The sequence below is a fragment of the Xenopus laevis genome, chromosome 5L (assembly GCF_017654675.1).
Source record: "Xenopus laevis strain J_2021 chromosome 5L, Xenopus_laevis_v10.1, whole genome shotgun sequence".
Classification (NCBI taxonomy): Eukaryota; Metazoa; Chordata; class Amphibia; order Anura; family Pipidae; genus Xenopus; species Xenopus laevis.
Window position 1 is genome coordinate 112,445,224 of NC_054379.1, and position 14,388 is coordinate 112,459,611.

Sequence of the window (14,388 nt, forward strand, 5' to 3'; positions counted from 1 at the left end):
TGAATTTATGAAATACGAAATTCATTAGGTTTTACTGATATCTAGAGGTTATTATTATTCCTTTCCTTTTAAAGTAGGAATTTATTACATTTTAGTTGATAAAAATCTTGTTTGTAAAACTATTAGAGCAGATATAGACACGATTGACCATTCTGATCAGTTATCCAACTCATGGTCATGGTCCTTTCCTTCAATGTTGGCTGAACAGCCTGAATTTTCGAAAACGCTTTCTGAAACATGGGACTTTTTTTTTTACAAGAGAATGCTCAACTTAATAACAGTCTTCCTCTGTTATGGAAAACATGAAAATCTGTAATTTGGGGTGAAATTACCACATATAGGCTTTGCCTTTTTGTAAAATAATTAACAATTTAAAAGTTAAGTATGCACAAACAAAGAGATTGTTACTTGAATTTAAAAAAACTCTTCTTTGTTCAAAAAATACAAAGAGGTCACTGAATACTGAAATTCGAATTTAGAAATTTATCATGTACCGTCCCTTTAAGAATTCGCCATCTAAAACCTGCCAAATTTGTGTTTTAGCCTATGGGGGACCTCCTGCAATCAATTTTGAGTCATTTGGTGGACTTTTTAAAAAACTCTAATCGAATTCGAGTTTGCAGGTGCCGCTCAATTTTCTTCTTGCCTAAAATCTAATGAGCTCAATGTTAATATATTCCAGGAATTGCCCAAGAATTCGAAAAGTCTGGTAGAGTGGTTTTTCTGTCGTATATTTTCTAACTTAATCTCTGTTTTCACTTCTGCCACTAGAAAATCTTTATTTCTCTTTTGGTTGTTGGTGGCTGTTGGAAGACCTGTGTAAAGTAGGCATGTACTGTATTTTGCACTTTGTGCTAAAGTTTTCAATAAGAATAATAATCTTACCTGATGTGACAGTTGGACTTACCCCATTTATTGTGTAGACAATGGATGTGTATATAACACCACACAAAGCAATTCCCACAAGGACATAAATGAATTGAATGGCCTCTCTGTGCAGTTTAATATTCACAGGTTTGTTATACAGAATGGCTCTTATAAGATCTCCTTTGGCTGTGTTAAATCCTAAATATAAAAATACAAATTGGCAACCTCCAAAAATTATATTAGCCAGAATATTTTTTCGCAGTAATGGCACAGGGTCTAACTGTACATGTAAACATTTGAAAAGAAAAAAAACTTTTAACATTAAGAAAATGTTTACATTAAAATGTTTGCTGTTTTTTTCTTGTCATCTCTTTACTCATAGCCTTTAGGTAGGATTAAAGTTCATGGTAGGAGAGTAATTACACAATATGACCTAACCCGGAGGTGTCTACCATATTTATAAATGTGTATTTCCTGTTTGATTGCAGAAGAGAGAGGTAGGAGTCTGGTAGCCTGGTTAGTAGGAGATTAAATGGGATAGGATAAGGGCATGGATTAGTGTTTTAGCTGTTAATTGTGATGTTGTGTATAGTTATTTGATTGCCATGATAATATCAGTTTACAGTACCCAAAATGACTGTTGACATTATCCTCTTAAATGGAGTATTAAAATTATTTTTGGGTCTTTATGGGATTGATAGGAACTACCATTATTTCATTATTTGTAACCTTACCTGTTTGTAGTACAACAGCTTTTACTAGGTCCTGACCCTGTGCCTTTGTCTGAACGACCTCTGTTCCACAAAACAGAATGTGTCTCTTATAGTCCTCTCCACACTGGATTTTCCATGGCATGGTGCCCTCTGTGTGAGGCAATGCATTCTTTGTGACTGGAATACTTTCCCCTAAAAATTCAGTAAATGGCAGTATAGCCAGATAACAATTAAGTACAAATTGTTTAAATGATGTGCCTCAATAGGGAATTATTTAAAGCAGCCAGAGCACAAGAAATGGCATAATATTCACTAATACAAATCCAATATGGAAATTTCAGACTAATATATATAATTATTGGACTGTGTGTGGTCCACCTAAAAGTGATTTGGTGAATAAAATTCTTGTATATCTCACCAGCAATAATTGGCCACAACAAAAGAGAGCCCTTCCGATGACCCAATCTGCCTACTGTACATACTGTATAGAGTAATACAATCTAAGATGTTTATTAAGTATGATTGTACAGTAATCTCAGACATTACAAAGTACTCTAGATAAAAAATCTGGTTCTAGTTTTGCAAAACATAGAAAATGTAACTTTCATGAACATTGCATGTATTTTCACAATTCTGTAAATGTCCAATGATACTTTTACTGATGTGCCCTTAGCTTCCCACTGGCCTCTCCAGATGTCATTTCTCCCTATGCTAGGGGAATCATGGTCCTGAGTAACTATTTAATTGTTAATTTTAAACATTGTGTACAGGGTAGGCAGAGGAGATTCTTATGGTTCTTTTTCTCTTGCCCTTATACCCCATCAGCTTCAATGCAGAACTCCAATGTTTTTCTTCCTTCTGACCACAAGCTCTGAACCCATTGTTCATTTATTATAATCTACTCCAACAACCATAGGTTTTGGGGAAGTAGATGATTGTATTAATGCTTTGTTTTAAGCGATAATCCATTTTTTTCAATACTGAATGTATCATCATATTTGCCTCCTAATGAAATTGACTCTATTGTGCGTGTTGTGTGAATGTGGGATTTAGGTTGTGAGCTCATTGCGGCAGCAACTGATGTGAATGATAATCTCTATAAAGCACTGTTTAAAAATGTTGACACTATATAAATTAAGTATAATCAAATATCAAAACAAGGGGGGGAAGGAAGGGTGGACTGAAGTGTAGGGATATACTGAACATTTCTTTTCTGGGTTCGGATGAATTCCTGAATCCTTGTGTATGGATTCAGCCAAATAATGAACTGAATCCGAACCCTCAGGCCTGCCAATAAGTGGCAACAAGTGGGCGGAAAAAGCCAATGCACTTGTAGTGAACGCACTAAATAATATTCTAAAAATGGCTCCAATTTGGGAAAATCCTAAACCAAATCTGAGATTTGGTGCATCCCTCTTGTAAAGTGAGAGTGTATAAACAATACCTAAAAGATTACATTTGAATACTGTACCTGTCAACATTCCCTCGTTATTGGTACAAACTCCACTGATTAATATGGCATCACAGGGTAAGAAGAGCTTGCTTCCTGTTAATAATATCACATCCCCTGGGACCAAAGATTGAGACTCTACTTCTTTAACCTCTAATTAAAATATAAAAGCATGACTCAATTTACACTTATAACAAGACTAGTAAACTTCTTCAAAATATGTGAGTGTATTTTTGTGTATCTTTAAAACAGATAATAAAGTTGTTTTAGACATAAACATAACAACAAATCCCTTCCAATAACTAATACTGGCAGATACAGTGTTTTAATACAGGCAGAGTTCAAAGAGAATTATCAATTAATTTTAGAATGGGGGTTTGTGCCCTTGACCTCCTTTTCTCCACCATAAAATCCCATGGGTCCAAAATAACCTTATAGTCCCTCCCCCACTTTAATGAAAATAAAACGTGATACTTTCCTAATCCTATCTATACATCTGCCCACTTGTGGCCCATAGAGATGTCGCGAACTGTTCGCCGGCGAACTTGTTCGCGCGAACATCGGGTGTTCGCGCTCGCCGGAAGTTCGCGAACGTCGCACGACGTTCGCCATTTTGGGTTCGCCATTGTTGGCGCTTTTTTTTGCCCTCTCACCCCAGACCAGCAGGTACATGGCAGCCAATCAGGAAGCTCTCCCCTGGACCACTCCCCTTCCCTATAAAAACCGAAGCCCTGCAGCGTTTTTTCACTCTGCCTGTGTGTGCTGAAGAGATAGTGTAGGGAGAGAGCTGCTGCCTGTTAGTGATTTCAGGGACAGTTGAAAGTTTGCTGGCTAGTAATCGTTTTGATACTGCTCTGTTATTGGAGGGACAGAAGTCTGCAGGGGTTTGAGGGACATTTAAGCTTAGGTAGCTTTGCTGGCTAGTAATCTACCTTCTACTGCAGTGCTCTGTATGTAGCTGCAGTGGGCAGCTGTCCTGCTTCTGATCTCATCTGCTGACTGCTGCAATAACAGTAGTCCTTGTAAGGACTGCTTTTATTTATTTTTTTTGTTGTTTTACTACTACTACTACTACTACTACTATAAGAGCCCAGTGCTATTAGTCTAGCAGTGTTGGGGAGTGGGACTGGTGTGCTAATCTGCTGCTCCTAGTAGTTCAGCAGCACCAACTTTAATTTTTTTTTTTTAATATTCATTTTTTTTTTATTTTACTTTTTTTTATTTTACTACCGCTGTAGTAGTGTATAAGTTGACCTTTTAGGCATTATTTGCCCTGTAGGCATTATTTGCACACTGTTTTCTTCAACCCGCCATCGAGCTGTGTGACATTGTTCACATTCTGTCTAAATATCCATAATATTACCGTCTCCAGAAAAAACACCGGAGTCACTTTTTTCAAGCAGCCATAATATATTTTACGTAATCCGTATCCACCGCTGTAGTAGTGTATACGTTGGCCTTGTAGGCATTATTTGCACACTGTTTTCTTCAACCCGCCATCGAGCTGTGTGACCTTGTTCACATTCTGTCTAAATATCCATAATATTACCGTCTCCAGAAAAAACACCGGAGTCACTTTTTTCAAGCAGCCATAATATATTTTACGTAATCCGTATCCACCGCTGTAGTAGTGTATACGTTGGCCTTGTAGGCATTATTTGCACACTGTTTTCTTCAACCCGCCATCGAGCTGTGTGACCTTGTTCCCATTCTGTCTAAATATCCATAATATTACCGTCTCCAGAAAAAACACCGGAGTCACTTTTTTCAAGCAGCATTCATATATTTTACGTAATCCGTATCCACCGCTGTAGTAGTGTATACGTTGGCCTTGTAGGCATTATTTGCACACTTTTCTTCAACCCGCCATCGAGCTGTGTGACCTTGTTCACATTCTGTCTAAATATCCATAATATTACCGTCTCCAGAAAAAACACCGGAGTCACTTTTTTCAAGCAGCCATAATATATTTTACGTAATCCGTATCCACCGCTGTAGTAGTGTATACGTTGGCCTTGTAGGCATTATTTGCACACTGTTTTCTTCAACCCGCCATCGAGCTGTGTGACCTTGTTCCCATTCTGTCTAAATATCCATAATATTACCGTCTCCAGAAAAAACACCGGAGTCACTTTTTTCAAGCAGCATTCATATATTTTACGTAATCCGTATCCACCGCTGTAGTAGTGTATACGTTGGCCTTGTAGGCATTATTTGCACACTGTTTTCTTCAACCCGCCATCGAGCTGTGTGACCTTGTTCACATTCTGTCTAAATATCCATAATATTACCGTCTCCAGAAAAAACACCGGAGTCACTTTTTTCAAGCAGCATTCATATATTTTACGTAATCCGTATCCACCGCTGTAGTAGTGTATACGTTGGCCTTGTAGGCATTATTTGCACACTGTTTTCTTCAACCCGCCATCGAGCTGTGTGACCTTGTTCACATTTTGTCTAAATATTGATAATATTATCGTCTCTAGAAAAACCACTTGAGTTACTTTTTTTCAAGCAGCATTCATATATTTTACGTAATCCGTATCCACCGCTGTAGTAGTGTATACGTTGACTTTGTAGGCATTATTTGCACAGTGTTTTCTTCAACCCGCCATCTAGCTGTGTGTATTATCGTTTCCAGAAAAACCAACTGAGTTTTTGTTGTTGTTGTTGTTTTTTTAAAAATAATGCCAGGCAAAGGCAGGCTGCCACGCAGAGGCCGTGCTAGGGGCCGTGCTGCTATGCAATCCTGTGGCCCTAGCAAATTGCCCAGTTTTAAAAAGCCAATGACCCTGAACTCCCAAAATGCTGAAGAGGTAGTTGACTGGCTTACACAGCACACCCCATCCTCTACCGTTTCTAACTTTACCACAACATCCTCCTCATCCTCCACTGCTATGGCCACCCCACGTAACACTTCCTCCACCACCGGTGCCCCTTCTTCACTGGGGTCAGAGGAGTTATTTTCCCATGAGTTTCTTGAACTGAGTAATGCGCAACCATTATTGCCAGAAGAAGATGAAGGAGATGAGGACCTTACACCAGATTTAATTCTGGCAGAGAACACGATAGAGATGGACATAATGAGTGATGAGGAGGAGGTCCCCGCTGCTGCTTCCTTCTGTGATGTGTCAGAAGAAATTGATGCATCTGAGGAGAATGATGATGAGGAGATTGATGTTTTGTGGGTGCCTAGTAGAAGAGAGCAAGAGGAGGGTAGTTCAGATGGAGAGACGGAGAGTCAGAGAGGCAGTAGGAGAATAAGACTTAGAAGAAGCAGGGAGGACAGCCCGCAGGGATCAGTAGGGCAACAACATGTATCGGCACCTGTGTTCAGCCGGCCAACGCACCCGCCATTGCCGCCAATACCGCCAACTCCGCCAACTTCTACTGTTACCGCCAGATCGCACACTTCCAAAAAGTCAGCAGTGTGGGATTTTTTTAATGTGTGTGCCTCTGACAAAAGCATTGTAATTTGCAATGAGTGCAGTCAGAAACTGAGCCTTGGTAAGCCCAACAGCCACATAGGTACAACTTCTATGCGAAGGCACATGAGCGGCAAGCACAAAGCACTTTGGGAGCAACACCTCAAAGGCAACAGGCAAACTAAAAGCCACACTCCTTCTGGTCCAGCATCTTACTGCTCTACCTCTGCTCTCCTTGACCCGTCTGAACCACCCTCCACTCCGCCTTCCACCTTGACCACCTGTTCCCATTCCCAGTCATCTGCCACCAGCCAAGTTTCTGTGAAGGCCATGTTTGAGCGTAAGAAGCCAATGTCTGACTGTCACCCCCTTGCCCGGCGTCTGACAGCTGGCTTGTCTGCACTCTTAGCCCGCCAGCTTTTACCATACCAGCTGGTGGACTCTGAGGCCTTCCGCAAATTTGTAGCAATTGGGACACCGCAGTGGAAGGTACCCAGCCGCAATTTTTTTTCTAAAAAGGGAATACCACACCTGTACCAACATGTGCAGAGCCAAGTTACCGCATCTCTGTCACTTAGTGTTGGGCCAAAGGTCCATATGACTACTGACGCATGGTCCTCCAAGCATGGTCAGGGCAGGTATGTCACCTACACTGCCCACTGGGTGAACTTGGTAATGGCTGGGAAGCAGGGAATGGGTAGCTCAACAACAACAGTGGAGTTGGTGTCACCGCCACGGATTGCACGCGGTTCTGCCACCACCTCTACTCCTCCATCGCTCTCTACCTCGTCTTCTTCTTCTTCTTACTCTGCTGCTGGGTCCTCCTTCTCCTCCTCCACACCTGTGCACCCCCAGCTCCCCCTAGGCTATTCGACGTGCCAGGTACGCCGTTGTCACGCTGTCTTGGGGATGACGTGCCTGGAAAGCAAAAACCATACCGGATCTGTACTCCTGTCATCTCTGCAGTCACAGGCCGATCGGTGGCTGACCCCACACCAACTGCAGATCGGAAAAGTGGTGTGTGACAATGGAAGCAATCTGTTGGCAGCGTTGAGACTAGGCAATTTAACACATGTGCCCTGCATGGCACATGTGTTAAATTTAATAGTCCAACGTTTTGTCTCCAAGTACCCAGGATTCCAGGACGTTCTCACCCAGTCCAGAAAGGTGTCGGCCCATTTCAGACGTTCCTACACAGCCATGGCACGCCTTGCTGACATTCAGCAGCGCTACAACATGCCAGTCAGGCGTTTGATTTCTGACAGCCAGACTCGCTGGAATTCAACGCTCCTTATGTTGGAACGTCTGCTGCAACAACAAAGGGCCGTCAACGAGTACCTTTTTGAACTGGGTGGTAGGACTGGATCTGCACAGCTGGGGATTTTTTTCCCCCGTTACTGGGTGCTTATGCGCGATGCCTGCAGGCTCATGCGACCTTTTGAAGAGGTGACAAATATGGTCAGTCGCACCGAAGGCACCATCAGCGACCTAATACCCTTCGCTTTATTCCTGGAGCGTGCCGTGCGACGAGTGACAGATGAGGCTGTAGACCAGCGTGACGAGGAGCTGGAAGCGCACGATTTCTGGTCGGAATCACCAGAACGAACCCAGGCACATGCTGCAACGCAGGGAGAGGTGCCAGAAGTGGAGTCAGAGGAGGAAGGTGGCTTTGTGGAGGAGGAGGAGGAGGACCAACAGGAGCAGGCTTCCCAGGGGGCTACTGGTGACCTTTTGGGGACCCCTGGTCTTGTACGTGGCTGGGGGGAGGAGACCGTGGATGATGCAGTCCTTGATAATGAGGAAGCGGAGATGGATAGCTCTGCATCCAACCTTGTGAGAATGGGGTCTTTCATGCTGTCATGCCTGTTGAAGGACCCCCGTATCAAGAGGCTTAAGGAGAAGGACCTGTACTGGGTCGCAACGCTACTAGACCCTCGGTACAAGCATAAAGTGTCAGAAATGTTACCAACATACCACAAGTCCGAAAAGATGCGGCATTTACAAACCAGCCTGCAAAACATGTTGTACAATGCTTTTAAGGGTGATGTCACTTCAGGAACTCATCAACATTCCAGGGGCAGAGGTGCCAGTAATCCTGCCACGAGCACACCTGCAAGGACAAAGCCCTTTGGCCAGTCTGTAACGTCAGACATGCAAATGTTTTTCTGTCCAAGGCAGCGCCACAACCCTTCTGGATCCACCCTCAAAGAACGCCTCGACCGGCAGGTAGCGGACTACCTGGCATTAACTGCAGATATCGACACTCTGAGGAGCGATGAACCCCTGGACTACTGGGTGCGCAGGCTTGATCTGTGGCCAGAGCTGTCACAATTTGCCATGAACCTCTTGTCTTGCCCAGCCTCAAGTGTGCTCTCAGAAAGGACCTTCAGTGCAGCAGGAGGGATTGTAACTGAGAAGAGAACTCGCCTAGGTCACAAAAGTGTCGATTACCTGACCTTTATTAAAATGAATGAGGGGTGGATCTCGGAGGGTTACTGCACGCCGGAAGACTTGTTCTGACTTCTATGCAGCTGTCCTTCTCTTCAAGCCTCATGACTCCACACACAGCTGTCCTTTAGCGTCCTCCTCCTCCCTCCGCCACCGTTACAAACTAGGGTGCAAACCCTACTGGTTTAATTTTTTCTGGCCTCTGTGCTTCAGTGGCTGCGACCAAAAAAATGCCTATTTTCTGCATTTATATGACATAATTTTTCTGGCCTCTGTGCTTCAGTGGCTGCAACCAAAAAAATTTATATTTTCAGCATTTATATGGCATAATTTTTCTGTCAACTGTGCTTCAGTGGCTGCGACCAAAAAAATGCATATTTTCTGCATTTATATGGCATAATTTTTCTGGCCTCTGTGCTTCAGTGGCTGCAACCAAAAAAATTACTATTTTCAGCATTTATATGGCATAATTTTTCTGGCAACTGTGCTTCAGTGGCTGCGACCAAAAAAATGCATATTTTCTGCATTTATATGGCATAATTTTTCTGGCCTCTGTGCTTCAGTGGCTGCAACCAAAAAAATTTATATTTTCAGCATTTATATGGCATAATTTTTCTGTCAACTGTGCTTCAGTGGCTGCGACCAAAAAAATGCATATTTTCTGCATTTATATGGCATAATTTTTCTGGCCTCTGTGCTTCAGTGGCTGCAACCAAAAAAATTTATATTTTCAGCATTTATATGGCATAATTTTTCTGGCAACTGTGCTTCAGTGGCTGCGACCAAAAAAATGACTATTTTCAGCATTTATATGGCATATTTTTTCTGGCCTCTGTGCTTCAGTGGCTGTGGCCAAAAAAACTGGGCAAACAATGCCTACAAGGTCAACGACGTTGACCTTGTAGGCATTGTTTGCCCAGTTTTTTTGGCCACAGCCACTGAAGCACAGAGGCCAGAAAAAATATGCCATATAAATGCTGAAAATAGTCATTTTTTGCCATACGTTGACTCAACGTATATGGCAAAAAATGACTATTTTCAGCATTTATGTGGCATATTTTTTCTGGCAACTGTGCTTCAGTGGCTGCAACCAAAAAAACTGGGCAAACAATGTCTACAAGGTCAACGTATGGCGAAAAATTACTATTTTCAGCATTTATATGGCATATTTTTTCTGGCAACTGTGCTTCAGTGGCTGCGTCCAAAAAAACTGGGCAAACAATGTCTACAAGGTCAACGTATGGCGAAAAATGACTATTTTCAGCATTTATATGGCATATTTTTTCTGGCAACTGTGCTTCAGTGGCTGCGTCCAAAAAAACTGGGCAAACAATGCCTACAAGGTCAACGTATGGCAGTTGTTTAAAGAGAACAGTAGATTACTAGCCAGCAAAGCTACCTAAGCTAAAATGTCCCTCAAATCCCTGCAGACTTCTGTCCCTCCAATACAGAGCAGTATCAAGCAGATTACTAGCCAGCAAACTTACTATCATCTGTCCCTGAAATCACTAACAGCTCTCCCCCTACACTATCTCTTCCAAGCACACACAGGCAGATTTTTCAGATACATTTTTGCCCTTGATCCCCCTCTGGCATGCCACTGTCCAGGTCGTTGCACCCTTTAAACAACTTTAAAATCATTTTTCTGGCCAGAAATGTCTTTTCTAGATGTTAAAGTTCGCCTTCCCATTGAAGTCTATGGGGTTCGCGAACCGTTCGCGAACCGCTCGCATTTTTGCGCAAGTTCGCGAATATGTTCGCGAACTTTTTTTCCGACGTTCGCTACATCCCTAGTGGCCCAATAATGAATATCCTAAGTAACCACAAATCGTTTAGAGCACATGCAACCAGATACAAAGCATATTCAGCAAAACAGGCTAAAAACTGGAATTTAAATATGTAAAGAACCACCTGTTTTGTGACCTCACCCAGACAAGCTAACCTTTACACAATCAAGTCACCAAAGTGCTGGGCACTTTGTTTGGATCCTGGGCCAGCTATTCGATTACAATGCAAGCCCAGGCATATACTGTATGTAGCAAGGCAACATTTTCTAACATTTCTATATAATAAATCTCAATGGCTAATTTCCAGCCAGATAAGAAAGTACCCCTTGCCTATCTACAGTTCCCATCCACTTAATTTTCTTGAAATTGTTTTGAGTAAATACATTTGTGAAAAAAAACTACAGCACACAGTTACAGCCTCCTCTGTGATTTCTGTAAAATTAATATTGGAACTCCCTATAAGAAGGAGGGACAAAGGTAGAGATGGGGACAGATTTAAATTTAGTATTCCCAACCTCACAAATAGTTTTTTATGGTGGGAACGGACTACAGACCCTTTGCAACCATGACTAAGGGGTATTGGCAGAGGTTATTGTTCACCCTAACCATCATCCATCCCACCAGGCATTGGAGATGCTTAATTTATTCTAGATCAAAACCCACACCCCAATGATTTTCTTCAACATGACTTTCACAGGCATAATTACCTCCATTTTTTTGAAGAACATTAACCATAGTGCTATTGTACGATTGGGCCATTTTTTGTAGCTTCCCCGATTCCTAGGGAAAAGGAAAAAATGAAATTTTTCCTTATTTAGCAAGAATAAGATACTGCTATTTTGGTAGGCTGACTTTATACACACCTTTCTAAGACTGTACAACGTTGCGCAAATGGATAAAAAAGTAATAGATAGAATGATTCCCCCATTATAAAAATATCCACTTAATGCCCACACAGTTAAAGTGTAGGCTTGGAAGACATAAAATGGATTGAAGATCTGAAAAAGAAAAAAATAACTTTAAGGATGATTTTTTTTGTTTGTTAGGGTGCAATTTACCAGCAACTAGGCAGTGGTTTGAAGGAGAGAGGGTCACAGAGTAATAGTTGCCTACTGGGGTATGTGATTTCTGTTTGAAAGCTGGAAGAAGGCAGAATTTACAAACAATTTAAAAAGTATAAAATGAAGACCAATTGAAACGGTTCTATGGATAGCATATTCTATAACATACTGTATTACAAGTTAAAAAATAAGCAATTCCTTTTAACACCACTTTGTATTTTATATTTCCTATTAATCTTATATCTGTTCTGTTTTCTGATCTATTTCTGTATTCTCTGTTTTCCATCACAAAATGCCTTCATGTTCCCATTCTGCCATTACACTCTTTACACTGCAAATAATTCACTCAACCATTTAAAATTGTATTCTTGAACCAACAAATGTATTTGTTTAGCTGTAATATTGGTGTGGAGGCAGCCATCTCAGTGCATTGTGTCTGATTTTGAGCTTTGAAATGGAGCCAGCACTTCAGGTTGGAACTTCCCAAGTCATGTTCCCTAGCCTCACCTAGCGGTAGACATGAGACTAGCACCCAAGCAGGAAAAAACTGGGTTTTTCCTGCTTGGGTTCTATTTTCATGTCTCAATTTTAGCAATGCAAATGCATCCTCCATTATTGTTCCTTATCTATAAATCATCCCATGGAAAAATCAAATCCTCCCTCTAGACAAATGGAAGAACCCTGTCCCTGCTATTTCATATCAGCAACTTTCTATCTGTCCAATCTACTTGGATCTCAAGGCATCAGGTTAAGCAGTGAGAAGAAAACTTTTTAGTCAGCACCATGCTGGATGGAAACACCAAGGAGTGGATGAACTCCACGGTGTTTCCCTCCAACATTTCAAGTCTACATTGAAACTTTAACAAGCTTGAGCAAGCAATAAAGTCATTTTAACTTCTTGGTGAAGTGCTGTGCAAAGGATCAGGTTATCAGTGGAGGTGTGAGAGAATACAATTCTGTGTATGCAGATTCCCTCTGGAGCCCCTGACTTGGATGGATTTTGTTCTCAAGCTAGCTTGTTTTTCTGTGCTGTGAAGAGATAGCTCTATGCTCTTGCAATGGCAACACCCATTGATCCCCTTACGTTCTTATGTGATATGTTCACAAGTTTATAAAACCTTTTTAGAGTTGTGACTCTTTGTGAGTTCAGAATCCACATAGCTCGTGTCAAATAAACTTTCTTTTTTACCTCAAGTAAAAGTATGTGAACTTCCACTACAGAAGTGTCTCCGGAGGAAACAGGAGAAAGTCTGGGTAGATTGATATTCCCCTCTCAAGCACTTCTAGAGGAAAGACTCTGCTATTGGTCATTATTCTGAGTATGTACTGATTGCTCAATGAGTATTCTCTGTATGATTGCTATTCTCCAATGTGGATTGTTATAATACATCTGTTCTATGGTTAAGTTGCAAGAACGTATACAAAAGTTTGTGTGCTAAATTTGGTTCCATTTACATATATTAAACGGAGATGAACACCGCTAATAATGCACAACACCGTTGTATTTAAGCCTTTGCTAAATGATGCAGGTTTCTTTTCAAAAATGCACTTTCAAACTGCTCACCCGAAATAGATGGTGACCCGAGTGTATAAACCCCGGGTCCCGCTCCTGGGTTCACTTGTGCCTTTAACAGTATCAAGGGTAATAAACGAGATGGAACTCACCAGATCAGACGGGTGGCCCGGGTGCATCGCCCCAAGCCCGTAGCTATAGGTCACAGTCAGCAGAAAAGATTTGACGAGCACTCCATTCACCCGTTCGATTAAAATAAGTAAATATTTATTTCAGCATATTAAGGAATGTATGTTTTTAATATGCTGAAATAAGTATTTACTTCTTTTAATCGAACGGGTGAATGGAGTGCTCCTCAAATCTTTTCTACTAAGTTGCAAGAACCATTGGTGCACTCCATACAGTGACAGTTGTACATCACCCTTCCTCCACACCATTTCAAGGTCTCACACCCTAATAAATATATTTCTCATCCGGAGCCATTATTGGGGTAAAGCAGTGCTGCTCATTTCCCTATAGACTTAAAGGGATTCTTTCATGATTTTTATAATGTAGTTTTTATTTCTAAATTACACTGTTTACACTGCAAATAATTCACTGTACAATATAAAATTTCATCCCTGAACCAGCAAGTGTATTTTTTTAGTTGTAATATTGGTGTGTAGGCGCCATCTCAGGTCATTTTGCCTGGTCATGTGCTTTCAGAAAGAGCCAGCACTTTAGGATGGAACTGCTTTCTGGCAAGCTGTTGTTTCTCCTACTCAATGTAACTGAATGTGTCTCAGTGGGACCTGGATTTTACTATTGAGTGCTGTTCTTAGATCTACCAGGCAGCTGTTATCTTGTGTTAGGGAGCTGTTATCTGGTTATCTTCCAATTGTTCTGTTGTTAGGCTGCTGGGGGGAAATGGAGGGGGTTGATATCACTTCAACTTGCAGTACAGCAGTAAACAGTGACTGAAGTGTATCAGGGCACAAGTCACATGACTTGGGGCAGCTGGGAAACTGACAAAATGTCAAACCCAATGTCAGATTTCAAAATTAAATATAAAAAAAAATCTGTTTGCTCTTTTGAGAAATGGATTTCAGTGCAAAATTCTGCTGGAGCAGCACGATTAACTGATG

General features: G+C 41.5%; 1 protein-coding gene across 1 annotated transcript in view; it reads right to left on the minus strand.

Annotated features, from left to right (window-relative positions):
* Positions 1 to 14,388, minus strand: part of atp13a5l.1.L (ATPase type 13A5 like gene 1 L homeolog) — a 61,436-nt gene that overhangs the window by 33,433 nt on the left and 13,615 nt on the right. Inside the window, exons 7-11 of the mRNA XM_041563265.1 lie at positions 11,554 to 11,688; positions 11,398 to 11,470; positions 3,052 to 3,183; positions 1,602 to 1,772; positions 908 to 1,065 (exon numbers count right to left, since the gene is read on the minus strand). Coding sequence (XP_041419199.1) covers positions 908 to 1,065; positions 1,602 to 1,772; positions 3,052 to 3,183; positions 11,398 to 11,470; positions 11,554 to 11,688 — 669 coding nt within the window. The remainder of the gene's footprint in view (positions 1 to 907; positions 1,066 to 1,601; positions 1,773 to 3,051; positions 3,184 to 11,397; positions 11,471 to 11,553; positions 11,689 to 14,388) is intronic.